Source organism: Mus musculus, chromosome 7, assembly GCF_000001635.26.
Source record: "Mus musculus strain C57BL/6J chromosome 7, GRCm38.p6 C57BL/6J".
Lineage (NCBI taxonomy): Eukaryota > Metazoa > Chordata > Mammalia > Rodentia > Muridae > Mus > Mus musculus.
Window position 1 is genome coordinate 108,852,530 of NC_000073.6, and position 18,835 is coordinate 108,871,364.

Consider the following 18,835-nt stretch of genomic DNA (forward strand, 5'->3'; position numbering starts at 1 on the left):
TCTATAACCTGTCATGGTGTCAATCCCAATAATATATATATGAAAATATTTACTAAAAAAATAACTCCCCAGAAAAAAATAAGTATTATACCTAAGGAATAAATCTCAAGAATGGCTCAAGACTGTGGTTCAATTTGCTAATATACTAGTGAGAAAATACTTTGTATACTTGTAATCACTGTGTGACTATAAAGGGAAAGATAAACTTGCATGCATTGTTTTCTTTAGGCAGACTAGTAAAGAATGGAAACAGATAGAATGAATGGGGCCATACAACAAATTTCACAGTAAATGGACAGTCCTGGAGGAAAATGATGAAGAGAGACAGAAAATGAAGAATAACTAGAAGTAAAGACAGATGACTTCACTGTGTGTCATGTCATGCAGAACAAATGCCTTTGGGGATGGTGCTACAAGTAGGACTAAGGGGGAAAGGTCTTAAAAAAAAGTGTAGGGTAAATAGAAAAACCCTACTAACTCAGGAGTCTCTATTGAATTGACCACACTTTTCTCAAACAGGCTAAAGAAACAACTTTCAACACAACTGTTATGAACTCTGTACAGATGCCAAACCTGCTTCTCAGTAAGAAAGTCCATGGGACCCTTGCAATTAGTAAGGAGAAATGTGAGGTATGGAAACAATCAACTTCCTTTGGAGTCCCTACTAATGAACAAAAGAAACAATAGAGTGAATTTGGGAAGAAGCACAAGAAACTGTGTAATTGCACTACTGCCAGTAAGCTAAAATGGGGAAAGTATTTGTATATGCATTGGTGTTTTGCCTACATATATGTATGGGGGGGATCAGATCCTATATAACTGGAGTTACAGACAGTTGTGAACTGCTGTGTGGGTTCTGGGAATTAAACCTGGATCCTATAGAACAGCCAGCTCTCTTAACTGCTGAACCATCTGACAGAGTATCTTAATTTGAGTAAACAATATTCTTGTTAGTAATTACAAATGCCTATATCCAAAAGTGTAGACAATTCCTGGTTTGATGCCAGAGGGGTCAAGAGATATATAAGTCATAAAGTTGGGTGAGTATGGAGGTATGGAGGATCAGGGAGGAATTGGGGAAAGGGAAAAGCATGATCAAAATCTATTGTATGATTTTTTTTCAATAAAAGAAAAGATTTCTGGTGAAATGCCAGAGGGGTCTAGATGAATATAAATTGTGATAGTACTATAATCTGGCAAGTGTTCATGTTTGACACCCAAGGGCCAAGGGGTAAAAAGTAAAGAAAAAGATGCTAAAGTTATTTGCTGAAACCTTTGTTTCAATAAGCTCTACAGAGCACTTTAATTACCCAAGCTTCCATAGCCAGATGAGAAGTACTAAAAGGGAAGGGGCAGTGTGCAGTTAAAACTATCTGGGCATCACATTCCTGCATTAGATGAAGGGATTTCTCCTGACTTTATGACCCGGATGAACTAAGTCTTATCAGATTTTAGAAAAGCAACTGAGGGCACCAAGAATTAATTCCGAGAAGGAATAATCTCTTCTATAAATGGTGATGGAGTATATGAATGCCTTTGCAAAGGAGTGAATATAAATCCTTATCTTCTACACCATTTGAAACCAACTAAAGCAGATATAGTGGCTCACACTTATAAACCCAAAATTTGGAAGGCTGAGGAAGGAGGCTTGGAGTATGTTCAAGGCCAACTTGTCTATATAGTGAGTTCCAAGCCTGCCAAGCCAAAGCTATAGAGTTAGACCTTGTCTCCAAAAGCCTAAAAGAAAATGAATTGAAGACTTAAGTGTAAGACCTGAAATCATAAAATTTCTAGAATAAAACACAGAAAGGAAGCTGACAGGAGTGTTTCTGATGAGTGTGTATGTGTGTGCATGCATGCCCAAATGTGTGTACGTGCATACATGCATGGGTGTGTGTGTTTTGTTTTTATATCACATCGTGAGTTCACACTACAAGAATGAAACCTGACAGGTGGTATGACATCACATTAAAATCACATCAAAGAAAACAATCAGTGATGTGAAAAGTCAGTTTATGTTTGAAATTATGAACAAACCATATATCTGATAAGAAGTTAATATCAGGAATTTCATAAATTCATTCTTTTTAATAGCTGAGTAGTACTCCATTGTGTAAATGTACCACATTTTTTGTATCCATTCCTCTGTTGAGGGGCACCTGGGTTCTTTTAACTTCTAGCTATTATAAATAAGGTTGCTATGAACATAGTGGAGCATGTTTCTTTCTTACTAGTTGGAACATCTTCTGGATATATGCCCAGGAGAGGTATTGTGGGATCCTCCAGTAGTACCATGTCCAATTTTCTGAGAAACCGCCAGATTGATTTCCAGAGTGGTTGTACAAGCTTGCAATCCCACCAACAATGGAGGAGTGTTCCTCTTTCTCCACATCCTCACCAGCATCTGCTGTCACCTGAATTTTTGATCTTAGCCATTCTGACTGGTATGAGATGGAATCTCAGGGTTGGCCTGCAGGGCATCATCCTGAGTGACGTAACCCAATCACAAAAGAACTCAAATGATATGTACTCACTGATAAGTGGATATTAGCCCAGAAACTTAGAATACCCAAGATATAAGTTACAATTTGCAAAACACATGAAACTCAAGAAGAACGAAGACCAAAGTGTGGACATTTTGCCCCTTCTTAGAATTGGGAACAAAACATCCATGGAAGGAGTTACAGAGACAAAGTTTGGAGCTGAGACAAAAGGATGGACCATCTAGAGACTGCCATATCCAGGGATCCATCCCATAATCAGCCTCCAAACGTTGACACCATTGCATACACTAGCAAGTTTGTGCTGATAGGACCCTGATATAGCTGTCTCTAGTGAGACTATGCCGGGGCCTAGCAAACACAGAAGTGGATGCTCACAGTCAGCTATTGGATGGATCACAGGGCCCCCAATGGAGGAGCTAGAGAAAGTACCCAAGGAGCTAAAGGGATCTGCAACCCTATAGGTGGAACAACATTATGAACTAACCAGTACCCCGGAACTCTTGACTCTAGCTGCATGTGTATCAAAAGATGGCCTAGTCGGCCATCACTGGAAAGAGAGGCCCATTGGACTTGCAAACTTTATATGCAGTACAGGGGAACACCAGGGCCAAAAAGTGGGAGTGGGTGGGTAGGGGGGTGGGGGAATGGTATGGGGGACTTTTGGGATAGCATTGGAAATGTAAATGAGAAAAATACCTAATAAAATATTTTTAAAAAAAGAAGTTAATATCTAAAATCTACAAGGAATGCATGTGATAAGGGGGAAGAAAGAGAGAGGGGAAAAGAGGAAGAAGGAAAAGGAGGGAAAAGAAAAGTAAGGAGAAAGAAGAGGAAAACAAAGGAGGAGAAGTGAATAATGGGAAACAGGTGGTGATTGCAAATGTGCCTTTAAGGGATTCGTGTCTAGGACATTTTTCTTTTTTTTTTAATTTTGATATGGGTTCTAGTATTTTATATAACAATAAAGAAAAATTAATGCTCTTAAATTAACTAAGGTCAAACTTTTGTTACATTTTATTCATTGGACCGATCCATAATGCCTTGGACCATCATTCCAATGTTATGTAGAACAGGATCTCTGTCCTAAAGTTGCCTATGCAGCCACTTAGCCATCCCTTCCCTACCATCTGAGAATCTCTGCTAAGATCTTGTCACTTTTCCCATAGGGTTGCCTGATTTATAATGTCATGGATTTGAATTTACAGGATACATGGTATTTTAGACTGACTTTTCTACTTACTCATTCACTTTCTGAATGGCAACTTGGTTGTTTCTCATTGCTAGAGATTGTAGTAAAGCAACTTTAAACACATGTGTGCAGTCTTCTGTGTGGATGTGAGTTTCCAACTCATTTGGCTAAATATCTAGGAGTGTGGCTCTGGGGAGGGGGTGTCTGGTTGGTTGATATTATTGTTCTTCCTATGGGTTGCAAACCCCTTCAGCTCCTTCACTCCTTCCTCTAACTCCTCCATTGGAGACCCTATGCTCAGTCCAATGGTTAGCTTCGAGCAACCTCCACTGTTTTTGTCAGGCTCTGGCAGAGCCTCTCAGGAGACAGGTATATCAGGCTCCTGTCACTGAGCACTTCTTGGCATCCAAAATAGTGTCTGGGTTTGTTGTCTGTATATGGGATGGATCCCTAGGTGGGGCAGTGTTGCAGTATAACTCTCCAACCCAGATATGCCCTGGCAATTAAAACACAACTCAGTTAATATGGTTACATGCTGTGTGCCTAGATTGGGCAGATCTTCTGCTACACTACTGTCTGCCACATCTATGAGACCCCTTAGAACTTGCATTTTCTCCAGGCCATGTGCTTCTGCTCTGCTTTTCTTCTTCCTCCTCCTTCTCTTCGTCCTCTCCCTCTTCCCATTTTCTCTTCTTCTCCCCGCTCCTTCCGCTCCACTTTCCCTTTTATCTGGCCAATCACAGCTCTACTTTATTTTACAAATTAAGGTTGGAAGCAGGTTTACAGGAAATCATCTGAGTACTGACTCATTCCTTGATCATGACCACTCACAGGACAACCGAATTAACATCAAATATAATTAGCCCCAGGGCAATCCCCAACAGGGCAGTCTCTGGATGGCCTTTCCTTCAATCTCTGCTCCACACTTTGTCTCTGTATTTCCTCCAATGAGTATTTTGTTCCCCTTTCTAAGAAGGACTGAAGCATGCACACTTTGGTCTTCCTTTTTCTTGAGCTTCATGTGGTCTGTGAATTGTATCTTGGGTATTCTGAGCTTTTAGGTTAATAATATCCACTTATCAGTGAGTGCATACCGTGTGTGTTCTTTTGTATATAAGTTACCTCACTCAGGATAATATTTTCTAGTTCCATCGATTTCCCTGTGAATTTCATGAAGTCATTGTTTTTAATCACTGCATAGTACTCCACTGTGTAAATTGTACCACATTTTCTGTATCCATTCTTCTGATGAGGGACATCCAGGTTATTTCCAGCTTCTAGCTATTATAAATAAGGCTGCTATGAACATAGTGGAGCATGTGTCCTTGTTATATGTTGAAGCATCTTTTGGGTATATACCCAGGAGTGGTATAGCTGGATACTCAGGTAATACTATGTCCAACTTTCTGAGGAACCACCAGATTGATTTCCAGAGTGGTTGTACCAGCTTGCAAATCCACCAGCAATGGAAGAGTGTTCCTCTTTTTCCACATCCTCGCCAGCATCTTCTGTCACCTGAATTTTTGATCCTTACCATTCTCACTAATGTGAGGTAGAATCTCAGGGTCATTTTGATTTGCAGTCCCCTGATGACTAAGGATGCTGAATATTTGTTTAAGTGTTTCTCAGCCAGTTGAGATTCCTTGGTTAAGAATTCTATAGTTACCTCTGTACTCCACTTTTTAATAGGGTTATTTGGTTCTCTGGAGTCTGCCTTCATGAGTTCTTTCTGTATATTGAATATTAGCCCTCTATCAGATGTTGGGTTGGTAAATATCTTTTCTCAATCTGTGGGTTGCCATTTTGTCCTATTGATAATGACCCTTGCTTTACAGAAGCTTTTCAATTTATGAGGTCCAATTTTTCAATTGTTGCTCTTAAAGAATAAACCATTGGTGTTCTGTTCAGGAAGTTTTCCTCTGTGCCCAAGTATTCAAGGCTCTTCACCACTTTCTCTTCTATTAGATTTAGAATATCTGGTTTAATGTTGAGGTCCTTGATCCACTTGGACTTGAGCTTTGTGCAAAGGAGATAGGTATGGATCAATTTGCATTCTTCTACATGCAGACTGCCAGTTGAACCAGCAGCAGTAGTTAAAAATGCTGTCTTTCTTCCACTGAATGGTTTTAGCTTCGTCAAAGATCAAGCAACCATAGGTGTGTGGGTTCATTTCTGCATCTTCAATTCTATTCCATTGATTTACTTGCCTGTTTTTGTACCAACACCATGCATTTTTATACTATTGCTCTGTAATACAATTTGAGGTCCGTGATGGTGATTTCCCAAGAAGTTTTTTTATTGTTGAGAATAGTTTTTGCTATCCTAGATTTTTTTTGTTTTTTGTTTTGTTTTGTTTTGTTTTGGGGGGGGATATTTTCTTTTTTTTTTAATACTTTTATATTACGTATTTTCCTCAATTACATTTCCAATGCTATCACAAAAGTCCCCCATACCCTCCCCCCCCCACTTCCCTACCCACCCATTCCCATTTTTTTGGCCCTGGCGTTCCCCTGTACTGGGGCATATAAAGTTTGTGTGTTCAATGGGCCTCTCTTTCCAGTGATGACCGACTAGGCCATCTTTTGATACATATGCAGCTAGAGTCCAGAGCTCCAGGGTACTGGCTAGTTCATAATGTTGCACCTACAGGGTTGCAGATCTCTTTAGCTCCTTGGATACTTTCTTTAGCTCCTCCATTGGGGACCCTGTGATCCATCCAATAGTTGACTGTGAGCATCCACTTCTGTGTTTGCTAGGCCCCGTCATAGTCTCACAAGAGACAGCTCTATCTGGGTCTTTTCAGAAAAATCTTGTTAGTGTATGCAATGGTGTCAGCGTTTGGAAGTGTATTATGGGATGGCAAAATCCAACACCCATTCTTGATAAAAGTCTTGGAAAGATCAGGAATTCAAGGCCCATACCTAAACATGATAAAAGCACTCTACAGCAAACCAGTAGCCGACATCAAAGTAAATGGTGAGAATCTGGAAGCAATCCCAATAAAATCAGGGACTAGACAAGGCTGTCTAGTCTCACAACAGAGAGCTATATCACGGTCCTTGCAACAAACACTTGCTAGTGTATGCAATGGTGTCATCGTTTGGAGGCTAATTATGGGATGGATCCCTGGATATGGCAGTCTCTAGATGGTCCATCCTTTTGTCTCAGCTCCAAACTTTGTCTCTGTAACTCCTTCCATGGGTGTTTTGTTCCCAATTCTAAGAAGGGGCAAAAAGTGTCCACACTTTGGTCTTCATTCTTCTTCAGTTTCATGTGTTTTGCAAAGAGTACCTTATATCTCACTATACTAAGTTTCTGGGCTAATATCCACTTATCAGTGAGTACATATCATTTGAGTTCTTTTGTGATTGTCTTACCTCACTCAGGATGATGCCTTCCAGGTCCAACCATTTGCCTAGGAATTTCACAAATTCATTCTTTTTAATAGCTGAGTAGTACTCCATTGTGTAAATGTACCACATTTTTTGTATCCATTCCTCTGTTGAGGGGCATCTGGGTTCTTTCCAGCTTCTGGCTATTATAAATAAGGCTGCTATGAACATAGTGGAGCATGTGTCCTTCTTACCAGTTGGGACATCTTCTGGATATATGCCCAGGAGAGGTATTTCAGGATCCTCCGGTAGTACTATGTCCAATTTTCTGAGGAACCGCCAGACTGATTTCCAGAGTGGTTGTACAAGCTTGCAATCCCACCAACAATGGAGGAGTGTTCCTCTTTCTCCACATCCTCGCCAGCATCTGCTGTCACCTGAATTTTTTATCTTAGCCATTCTGACTGGTGTGAGATGGAATCTCAGGGTTGTTTTGATTTGCATTTCTCTGATGATTAAGGATGTTGAACATTTTTTCAGGTGTTTCTCAGCCTTTCGGTATTCCTCCGGTGAGAATTCTTTGTTCAGCTCTGAGCCCCATCTTTTAAGGGGGTTATTTGATTTTCTGGAGTCCCCCCTCTTGAGTTCTTTATATATATATTGGATATTAGTCCCCTATCTGATTTAAGATAGGTAAAGATCCTTTCCCAATCTGTTGGTGGTCTTTTTGTCTTATTGACGGTGTCTTTTGCCTTGCAGAAGCTTTGCAGTTTCATGAGGTCCCATTTGTCAATCCTCGATCTTACAGCACAAGCCATTGCTGTTCTATTCAGGAATTTTTTCCCTGTGCCCATATCTTCGAGACTTTTCCCCACTTTCTCCTCTATAAGTGTCAGTGTCTCTGGTTTTATGTGAAGTTCCTTGATCCACTTAGATTTGACCTTAGTACAAGGAGAGAGGAATGGGTCCATTCGAATTCTTCTACATGATAACAACCAGTTGTGCCAGCACCATTTGTTGAAAATGCTGTCTTTCTTCCACTGGATGGTTTTAGCTCCCTTGTCGAAGATCAAGTGACCATAGGTGTGTGGGTTCATTTCTGGGTCTTCAATTCTATTCCATTGGTCTACTTGTCTGTCACTATACCAGTACCATGTGGTTTTTATCACAATTGCTCTGTAGTAAAGCTTTAGGTCAGGCATGGTGATTCCACCAGAGGTACTTTTATCCTTGAGAAGAGTTTTTGCTGTCCTAGGTTTTTTGTTATTCCAGATGAATTTGCAGATTGCTCTTTCTAATTCGTTGAAGAATTGAGTTGGAATTTTGATGGGGATTACATTGAATCTGTAGATTGCTTTTGGCAAGATAGCCATTTTTACAATGTTGATCCTGCCAATCCATGAGCATGGGAGATCTTTCCATCTTCTGAGATCTTCTTTAATTTCTTTCTTCAGAGACTTGAAGTTTTTATCATACAGATCTTTCACTTCCTTAGTTAGAGTCACGCCAAGATATTTTATATTATTTGTGACTATTGAGAAGGGTGTTGTTTCCCTAATTTCTTTCTCAGCCTGTTTATTCTCTGTGTAGAGAAAGGCCATTGACTTGTTTGAGTTAATTTTATATCCAACTACTTCACTGAAGCTCAGGTTTAGCAGTTCTCTGGTGGAATTTTTAGGGTCACTTATATATACTATCATATCATCTGCAAAAAGTGATATTTTGACTTCCTCTTTTCCAATTTGTATCCCCTTGATCTCCTTTTGTTGTCTAATTGACCAATTTCCCTTATGAATACCGATGTAAAAATACTCAATAAAATTCTCACTAACCGAATCTAAGAACACATTAAAGCAATCATCCATCCTGATCAAGTAGGTTTTATTCCATGGATGCAGGGATAGTTTAACATACGAAAATCAATCAATGTAATCAATTTTATAAACAAACTCAAAGACAAAAACCACATGATCATCTCCTTTGATGCGGAAAAAGCATTTGACAAGATCCAACACCCATTCATGATAAAGGTCTTGGAAAGATCAGAAATTCAAGGCCTATACCTAACCATGATAAAAGCAATCTACAGCAAACCAGTAACCAACATCAAAGTAAATGGTGAGAAGCTTGTAGCAATCCCACTAAAATCAGGGACTAGACAAGGCTGCCCACTTTCTCCCTACCTGTTCTACACAGTACTTGAAGTCCTAGCCAGCTCCTCATTTGGTTGATTCTTTGAATAGTTCTTCTTGTTTCCACTTGGTTGATTTCACCCCTAAGTTTGATTATTTCCTGCCGTCTACTCCTCTTGGGTGAATTTTCTTCCTTTTTTTTCTAGAGCTTTTAGGTGTGTTGTCAAGCTGTTAGTGTGTGCTCTCTCCAGTTTCTTTTTGGAGGCACTCAGAGCTTAGAGTTTCCCTCTTAGAAATGCTTTCATTGTGTCCCATAGGTTTGGGTATGTTGTGGCTCATCCTGAGTGAGGTAACACATTCACAAAGGAACTCACACAATATGTACTCACTGATAAGTGGATATTAGCCCCAAACCTAGGATTCCCAAGATATAAGGTACAATTTGCTAAACACATGAAACTCAAGAAGAATGAAGACTGAAGTATGGACACTATGCCCCTCCTTAGAATTGGGAACAAAACACCCATGGAAGGAGTTACAGAGACAAAGTTTGGAGCTGAGATGAAAGGATGGACCATGTAGAGACTGCCATATCCAGGGATCCACCCCATAATCAGCATCCAAACGCTGACACCATTGCATACCCTAGCAAGATTTTATTGAAAGGACCCAGATGTAGCTATCTCTTCTGAGACTATGCTGGGGCCTAGCAAACACAGAAGTGGATGCTCACAGTCAGCTAATGGATGGATCACAGGGATCCCAATGGAGGAGCTAGAGAAAGAACCCAAGGAGCTAAAGGGATCTGCAACCCTATAGGTGGAACAACATTATGAACTAACCAGTACCCCGGAGCTCTTGACTCTAGCTGCATATGTATCAAAAGATGGCCTAATCGGCCATCACTGGAAAGAGAGGCCCATTGGACACGTAAACTTTGTATGCCCCAGTACAGGGGAATGCCAGGGCCAAAAAGGGGGAGTGGGTGTGTAGGGGAGTGGGGGTGGGTGGGTATGGGGTTCTTTTGGTATAGCATTGGAAATGTAAATGAGCTAAATACCTAATAAAAAATGGAAAAAAAATAAAAAAAAATAAAAAGTCTTTAATTTTTTTCTTTATTCCTTCCTTGACCAAATTATCATTGAGAAGAGTGTTGTTCAGTTTCCTCTTGAATGTTGGCTTTCCATTATTTATGTTGTTATTGAAGATCAGCCTTAGTCCATGGTGGTCTGATAGGATGCATGGGATAATTTCAATATATTTTGTATCTGTTGAGGCCTGTTTCGTGACCAATTATATGGTCAATTTTGGAGAAGGTCCTGTGAGGTGCTGAGAAGAAGGTATATCCTTTTGTTTTAGGATAAAATGTTCTGTAGATATCTGTCAGATCCATTTGTTTCATAACTTCTGTTAGTTTCACTGTGTCCCTGTTTAGTTTCTGTTTCCACGATCTGTCCATTGATGAAAGTGGTGTGTTGAAGTCTCCCACTATTATTGTGTGAGGTGCAATGTGTGCTTTGAGCTTTACTAAAGTGTCTTTAATGAATGTGGCTGCCCTTGCATTTGGAGCATAGATATTCTGAATTGAGATTTCCTCTTGGAGGATTTTACCTTTGATGAGTATGAAGTGTCCCTCCTTGTCTTTTTTGATAACTTTGGGTTGGAAGTCGATTTTATCCGATATTAGAATGGCTACTCCAGCTTGTTTCTTCAGACCATTTGCTTGGAAAATTGTTTTCCAGCCTTTCACTCTGAGGTAGTGTCTGTCTTTTTCCCTGAGATGGGTTTCCTGTAAGCAGCAGAATGTTGGGTCCTGTTTGTATAGCCAGTCTGTTAGTCTATGTCTTTTTATTGGGGAATTGAGTCCATTGATATTAAGAGATATTAAGGAAAAGTAATTGTTGCTTCCTTTTATTTTTGTTGTTAGAGTTGGCATTCTGTTCTTGTGGCTGTCTTCTTTTTGATTTGTTGAGGGATTATGTTCTTGCTTGTTCTAGGGCATGATTTCTGTCCTTGTATTGCTTCTTTTCTGTTATTATCCTTTGAAGGGCTGGATTCGTGGAAAGATAATGTGTGAATTTGTTTTTGTCATGGAATACTTTGGTTTCTCCATCTATGGTAATTGAGAGTTTGGCCGGGTATAGTAGCCTGGGCTGGCATTTGTGTTCTCTTAGTGTCTGTATAACATCTGTCCAGGCTCTTCTGGCTTTCATAGTCTCTGGTGAAAAGTCTGGTGTAATTCTGATAGGCCTTCCTTTATATGTTACTTGACCTTTCTCCCTTACTGCTTTTAATATTCTCTCTTTATTTAGTCCATTTGTTGTCCTGATTATTATGTGTCGGGGGGAATTTCTTTTCTGGTCCAGTCTATTTGGAGTTCTGTAGGCTTCTTGTATGTTCATTGGCATGTCTTTCTTTAGGTTTGGGAAGTTTTCTTCTATAATTTTGTTGAAGATATTTGCTGGCCCTTTGAGTTGAAAGTCTTCATTCTCATCTACCTCTATTATCTGTAGGTTTGGTCTTCTCATTGTGTCCTGGATTTCCTGGATGTTTTGATTTAGGATCTTTTTGCATTTTGTATTTTCTTTGATTATTGTGCCGATGTTCTCTATGGAATCTTCTGCACCTGAGATTCTCTCTTCCATCTGTTGCATTCTGTTGCTGATGCTAGCATCTATGGTTCCAGATTTCTTCCCTAGGGTTTCTATCTCCAGCGTTGCCTCACTTTGGGTTTTCTTTATTGTGTCTACTTCCCTCTTTAGGTCTCGTATGGTTTTGTTCATTTCCATCGTCTGTTTGGATGTGTTTTCCTGTTTTTCTATAAGGACTTGTAACTCTTTAGCAGTGTTCTCCTGTATTTATTTAAGTGAGTTATTAAAGACCTTCTTGATGTCCTCTACCATCATCACGAGATATGCCTTTAAATCTGGGTCTAGGTTTTCGGGTGTGTTGGGGTGCCGTGGACTGCTTAGGTGGGAGTACTGGGATCTGATGATGGTGAGTGGTTTTGGGTTTTGTTAGTAAGATTCTTATGTCTTCCTTTTGTCATCTGGTTAACTCTGGAGTCAGTTGTTATAGTTTTCTCTGGTTAGAGCTTGTTCCTCTCGTGATTCTGTTATTCTATACCAGCAGACCGGGGAGACTAGCTCTCTCTGAGTTTCAGTGGTCAGAAAACTCTCTGCAGGCAGGCTCTCCTCTTTCAGGGAAGGTGCACAGATATCTGGTGTTCAGACTTGCCTCCTGGCAGAAGATGAAGGCCTGAAACTGGACCTGTCCCAGAAGCTGTTAGCTTCTGTAGTCCACACTCTCACCTGTGCAGACTAGTCTTGGTGGAGTCTGGGAACCAAGATGTCTCCTGCAGATGCTCAGGCAAAGCCCTCCTGGGCCGGGCGTACACCTCTCCTCTGGCAGGGAAGGTGCCCGGATGTCTGGAGCCTGAAAAAGGGGCTACCTCAGAAGCTCTGTGGCTCCTGCCTGTCCCAGAAGCTGTTAGCTTCTGTAGTCCACCCTCTCACCTGTGGAGTCCAGGAACCAAGATTTCTCCCGCAGATGCTCAGTGAGATTTTTTTAAAATAAAGAATTTAAAATTAAATTTAAAGAATCTTAAATTCTCACGAATAAAGAATTGCTTTAGAAATAATTTATTTTTATGTTAAAAATGCAACACAGGGGCAAGCAGGATGGATAAGCATGTTGAAAGGTGCATAGAAGGTATAGAGGTCTCTACCTCTGGACAGGTAAGAAGGCCAAGGACATTATAAACACAGCTCAATTGAGTCTAGTCAAGAAGATACGGGGAAAGCCTCAGGACATCATTTACTTCCTGGTGCACTGAGTTAAATTTAGTAAACCACTTTATGGTGAGATGTTTCCATTAACAGCAGACCCTGAAGGGGCACATGATTGACCATCACAGTCCTGAGGAGGGGACCAGGCCCTATTTTATTACTTGCATAGTGGAACATGACTCCATCCAGCTGCCCCTGGAGCACCTAATAGAAGGACAAATGACAGAAGTCAACTTTGACACTTTTGTGTCAAAGGGAATGGGCAGGCAGAGGTGAGGCTGTTAGCCCCACCACAAGCCTTATGACCATCATAATGGCCCATAACAAGACCAGTGTCATCATGCTTGTCTCAGGGATCCGTTGACACATTAAGGCACAGAACCAGATCCTGGCTGCTTCCGGGCTGCCCAAGTCCTCATGCTCACAGATACTGCTGGGGCACTGGGAAGAAAGGAGTGGATGTAGAGGACTTAGGTGTGGACTTTCTGACCATCATGGGGCACAAGTTCTATGGTTTCAGGATTGGTGCTCTGTTTGTACAAGGGATCATTAAAGTTAACCCCTTGTATCCCATGCTGTTTGGAGGTGAAAAAGAGCAGAATTTCAGGCCAGGGACTGATAGCATGCCCATGTTTGATGGCCTTGGGAAGGCTGCTAATCTGGTGAGTGAAAACTGTCAAGTTTATGAAGTCCTAATGTCTGGGGTTACCTAGAGGAGAGGCAGGAGGCTGAATTTGGTAAGGAAATCCATCTGAACAGCTGGGATGGAGGAGAGACTTCCAAACACCTGAAAGTTTTCCATCCAGCAGATCCAGCTCCAAGGGTATGTGCTGCTTGCACAGTGCCAGACACTACTGGCCAATGTGGGAGCTTCATGTCACTCAGATCATGAAGACCAGCCATCTCTGGTGGTGCTGAGTTGTGGTATCCCCATGGATATGGCCCAGAATGCAATCTGGTTTAGTGTAGGCCACAGTTAAATGGTCATCATCACGCAGGACCTAAAGCATGCCATGGCTAGCAGCCACTCTTTCCCTCAGTGGCCAGCTGGACTTTGACCACTCAAACCTTAGGAAAACCCTTGAGAAAGCCCCTGTCTTCTAAGCTGTACCTTCTCAAGAGCTGCACTGAATCGACAGTCTTACTCTGGGGTCCAGAGTGAAGAGAGGGTGCCCATCTCATAGAATTCCACTCCAGTCCCATCCTTACAGGCTTAGGACACCAGTGTCACCAAAGGCTATGTGGGAATGGAAATGCTCCAAGTATCTGGCAGGTTGTCAGGAACACCTGGCCCCAGAAGTCATATTGGCCAGAAGATAAAATCCAAGTCTTTGTCCATTATGACTTAGATGCTATTGTGAAAATAGGAAACTTGATTTTGTCTCGACCCATGGTCTCCCATGTACACCTACAGACACACACACCTCCCCAGTGCAGCCATGCCTCTCACCCCTGGCCTCAGCCTGCCTCCCCAGCCTCATGCCATGCTCCTGGAGGATATAGTTCTCCTGTCATGTGCTTTCTCCCTCCCTTCTACTCAGGGATCCAACTCCAGCATGGCTGACCTGAGACTCATGCCTGATTCCAGTCTTTGCCAAAGTGGGAAATCTGATCATTTCTCACTTAGATTCAATTTCAATTTTATTTGTAAAGGTTTCTGTCATCTTGAGGATGTGTGGCACACATTTATTTTTATATATAAACATTCTTCAAGAATGATTTAGCCTGTGGGTCTATGGGCCAAAGGATGACACAATGTGTGGAAATAGTTGTCAGAAATTAAATGAACTAATAAAAGATGTCTGCAATGTTTTTTTTAAAAAAAGCAAAATTTTAAACGGCATTTTAAAACTTTAAAAATAAACAATTGTGCCTGAGACACATGCCATGAGAGGGAGCCCACCTCTGACACTCCTGGGTGGTCCAGGACCCAGAGACTGGTCAGTCCAGAAACCTAGGATAGAACAAAACACATCTGACAAAGAAGTCAACGAAATGATGCCTAATGATATTCTGATATACTCATAGGCTAGTGCCCAGCCCAATTGTCATCAGAGAGGCTTCATCCAGAACCTAAAGCAGAGAGCACAGCAAATACTGGGCAGAACTTGAGAAATCCTGTGGAGGAGGGGGGAGGAAGGATTGTAGGAGCCAGAGGGGTCAAAGACACCATAAGAAATCCACAGAATCAACTAAACTGGTTCATAGGGATTCACAGAGGTGGAACTGACAACCAGGGAGCCTGCATATGACTGACCTAGGCCCTCTGCACATATGTAACAGTAGTATAGATTAGTCTTCTTGTAGGACTCCTAACAGTGTGGGAGTGAGGGCTGTCTCTAATTTTTTTGTCAGCTTTTGGGACTCTTTTACTCATGCTGGGTTGCCTTGTTTAACCTTAATACGAGGGAGGTACATGCTCATACTACATCTTGATATGTCATCTTTGGTTTATATCCATGGGAGGACTGCCCTTTTCTGAATAAGAACAGAGAAGGAGTTGGTAGGCAGAGCAAAGGGGAGGTGGGAGGAAGGACTGAGAAGAGAGGAGGGAAAGGAAACTGTAGTCATGAAGTAAATAACAACAACAGCAACAACAATATTAATAATAATAGAATTGTTTTAGAAAAAAATTAATTAAAACATGCTCACCAAGAAATTTAGTTTTCACCTTGTTAATTCATTCACAGTTCAGTTATGAGCTATCTGAATATCACACAACTCCTCAACATGTCAGGTTGTGTGTAAAGCCACTTTTCTTTCCCATAATTTTACCACAGCCCTTTTCATCTCCTTGTTTCTCAGGCTGTAGATAAGTGGATTCAGCAGAGGAGTGAGCAGAGAGTAAGCCAATGACATCAGTTTCTTGGTGTCTGGTGAGTACTTGGATTTAGGCTGCAGATAGGTCATACTGGCCGTGCCATAGAAGAGGGTGACCGAGGTGAGATGAGAGGCACACGTGGAAAAGGCCTTCTGCCTCCCTGTAGTGGATGGCATCTTCAGGATGGAGAAGAGGATTCGGATGTAAGACAAAAGAATCAGCACGAAGGGAGTCAAAATGATCAGAACAGTGCCTGTGAAGGCATAGATCTCAAAGAAAAAAATGTCTGTACATGCAAGCTCCAGTACTGCTGGGGTTTCACATGAGATGTGGTTAATTTCATTGGAGCCACAGTAGGGGAAACTGAACACCCATATGGTCTGCAAAGTAGTCATCATGGTTCCTGAGAGCCATGAGCATGTCACTAACGTCATAAAAACTCTTTTGTTCATAATCACAGGGTAGGATAGAGGATGGCAGATTGCAGCAAATCGATCATAAGCCATTGCCCCCAAGAGAAAACACTCAGTCCCACCAAAGAGAAGAATGAAATACATCTGTGCAAAACAGCCCCCAAAGGAAATGGTCGCTTTCTCACTAGTCAGGACCACCAGCATCTCAGGCATAACAGTTGTGCTGAAGCCAGTCTCCACCACAGACAAGTTCTGCAAGAACAGGTACATGGGGATATGCAGGCTCCGGTCCAGGAGGATGACAGACATAATGAGGGCATTTCCAGTCAGAGTCACCAGGTAAATAACTAAGAAAGCCCCAAACATTTGCCTTTGGAGTTCAGGATAGTTCGAAAATCCCAAGAGGATGAACTCAGCCACAGAGCTGTCATTCTGCCCCCTCATTGCTGTAGTGGAGCCCTGGGTCATTCTTAGGAACACAGTGTGTAAGAATGAAGTCACAGTCCCGGCTCTAGCTTCCATTCACTTGAAGAATTATGACAGAGCATTACAAGAAAAGACTGTCCACACAAAAATTATCTATTTTGAGTTTGGAGAATAGCTACACAATTGGATTAATGAATCTTTTATACATAAAAGAGGAAATAACAATATGATTCTGGCTTAGAATTTAGGCTGAAAAGCATAAAATGTCATAGGACACCATATACTTTGAATTAAATCATAGTCCTAAAGTAAATAAAAATAATTTGTAATTCTATTTCTTCCCCATAATGTTGTTAGAGATATATCTTTTGCTTAACTGTATTACATATAACATTTTAAAACATGGAAGATAATGTGTAGTAAAGGTAGGTTAATCATTCAGTTATAACAGTACATTTGTTCAATGTGTCATTACATTTTAAATGATTAGGGCAGTTTTGACAGGCAGTGATCAACATTCCATAGAAATGTATGGAGGGTGTTGTATATTAAATTTATCTATATTAGGAGACACCAACATGTTTGAATGGGTTTCAAGCTTCCTGGTCTCAGCCTAGGATGGAAGTGATCAATTCTCTTGAAATTTACCTAAGTGTGATTTTCATTTCTTAGGACTACATGCTGGAGTCCCTCCTTGTGACTATGATAACAAAAGAAAAGGTCTATCTAAGGGTCATTATGAAACTTTCTTCTAAACTTTCTCTCTACTCCTCTTCATCTCTTGTGCATCTCTCCAACCTCCTCTATTTCAGGAAGTTCATGAAATCATTAGTTACTTCCTCAGCAAACTCTGATCAGGGAGCTGTCATTTTCCAGGCACTATATGGTCACAACTCTTCTGATAGCTTCTACAATTCAGGAAGAATTAAGGGCACTACATAAAGCAGGCATAAGTCTCTAGAAGCATGCTGCATACGATATCCCACACACACCTCAGGACACTCTCGCCTCTACCTGTACGCTTCCTCTTATTAACAACTGTCATAGTACTTTTGTATATTAAAATCCTACCACATACAATGACACAATGATGAAGAACAAAGATTGTGTTGGTTTCTTGCCTATGTGCACAGTGCCTGCAACAGTCGCAGGATCATAAGGATTATTAAGATAATGTTTGCAGGATAAAGGAACCTAGGAAAATCAAGGCTCTATCTTTAGTAAAAAGGGGTGTCTAAAAGAAAGGAGAAACCAGTACATAACAGAGTATGGAAAGAATTGAGAAGTAATAAGATCTGGATTGGAAAATTCAATGAGGGAATCTTAGTGCATACATGACAAGGAAGGATGGCAATCCTAACCAGGGATTGTGATTTGCTCAACTCAGAAGATTCTGGGATGATGCCACAGTGTTAGAATGGAGCCTTCTGGTCTCTGTGTAATGTTCTGAAATGTAGAGGACATTTACTGAGGGAGATGAGGAATCCAGGACCACAGAGAGACACTGCCATTTGAAGGTATGTATTGTGACCTTCAGTGCAGATCTGTAGAATATTAGTAAGGAGTAGAAGGCAAGTTCATTTATTCTTGAATTGGACCATGGTCATAGGATCTAACAAATTGCCTGTATCATTTCTTATACATATTTTAGGTATCAAAAACTCCTAAAATTGGGGCTGTTAGTGAGGCAGTAGCTCAGTTGGTAATGTACTTGCTGTGAAATCATGAAAACCTAAGATTCAATCACTAGAACCCACACAAAAAGGTGGGGCATGGTGATGTACACTTTTCATCCCAATTCTTGGTGGGTAGAGACAGGAATCTTCCTGGGACTCACTGGCCAGCCAGACTATTATAATCAGCAGGCCCCAAGCCTCAGTGAGAAACCTTGTCTCAAAAAACAAGTTGTGCTGGGCAATGGTGGCGCACGCCTTTAATCACAGCACTTGGGAGGCAGAGGCAGATGGATTTCTGAGTTCAAGGCCAGCCTGGTCTACAGAGTAAGTTCCAGACAGCCAGAGCTACACAGAGAAACCCTGTCTCAACCCCTCCCCCCCAAAAAAGTTCCTAAGAAACACACATAGAACTCTGGCCTCCACATTCATGAAAGCATACTCATGCTTACAGGCACGCACATACACACACACACTTACATACCTTCTACAACAGGTAACATAGTCTCTGAGAAAGTTGAAATTTCATATGTACTCAAATCTAAATGTATGAGAGT

At 41.1% G+C, this 18,835-nt stretch overlaps 1 protein-coding gene and 1 pseudogene across 1 annotated transcript; one reads left to right on the plus strand and one right to left on the minus strand.

The window, feature by feature from the left end:
- On the plus strand, positions 12,891 to 13,964 carry Gm17992 (predicted gene, 17992; annotated as a pseudogene).
- Olfr517 (olfactory receptor 517) lies at positions 15,679 to 16,623 on the minus strand. The gene has a single exon (NM_001011846.1). It carries the CDS (start codon positions 16,621 to 16,623, stop codon positions 15,679 to 15,681), a length of 945 nt encoding a protein of 314 aa, NP_001011846.1.
- Between the last annotated feature and the right edge of the window lie 2,212 nt (positions 16,624 to 18,835).

Excerpts from the sequence above, each read along its gene's own strand:
- Olfr517 (NM_001011846.1), bottom strand. The coding sequence starts at position 16,623 with ATGAGGGGGCAGAATGACAGCTCTGTGGCTGAGTTCATCCTCTTGGGA.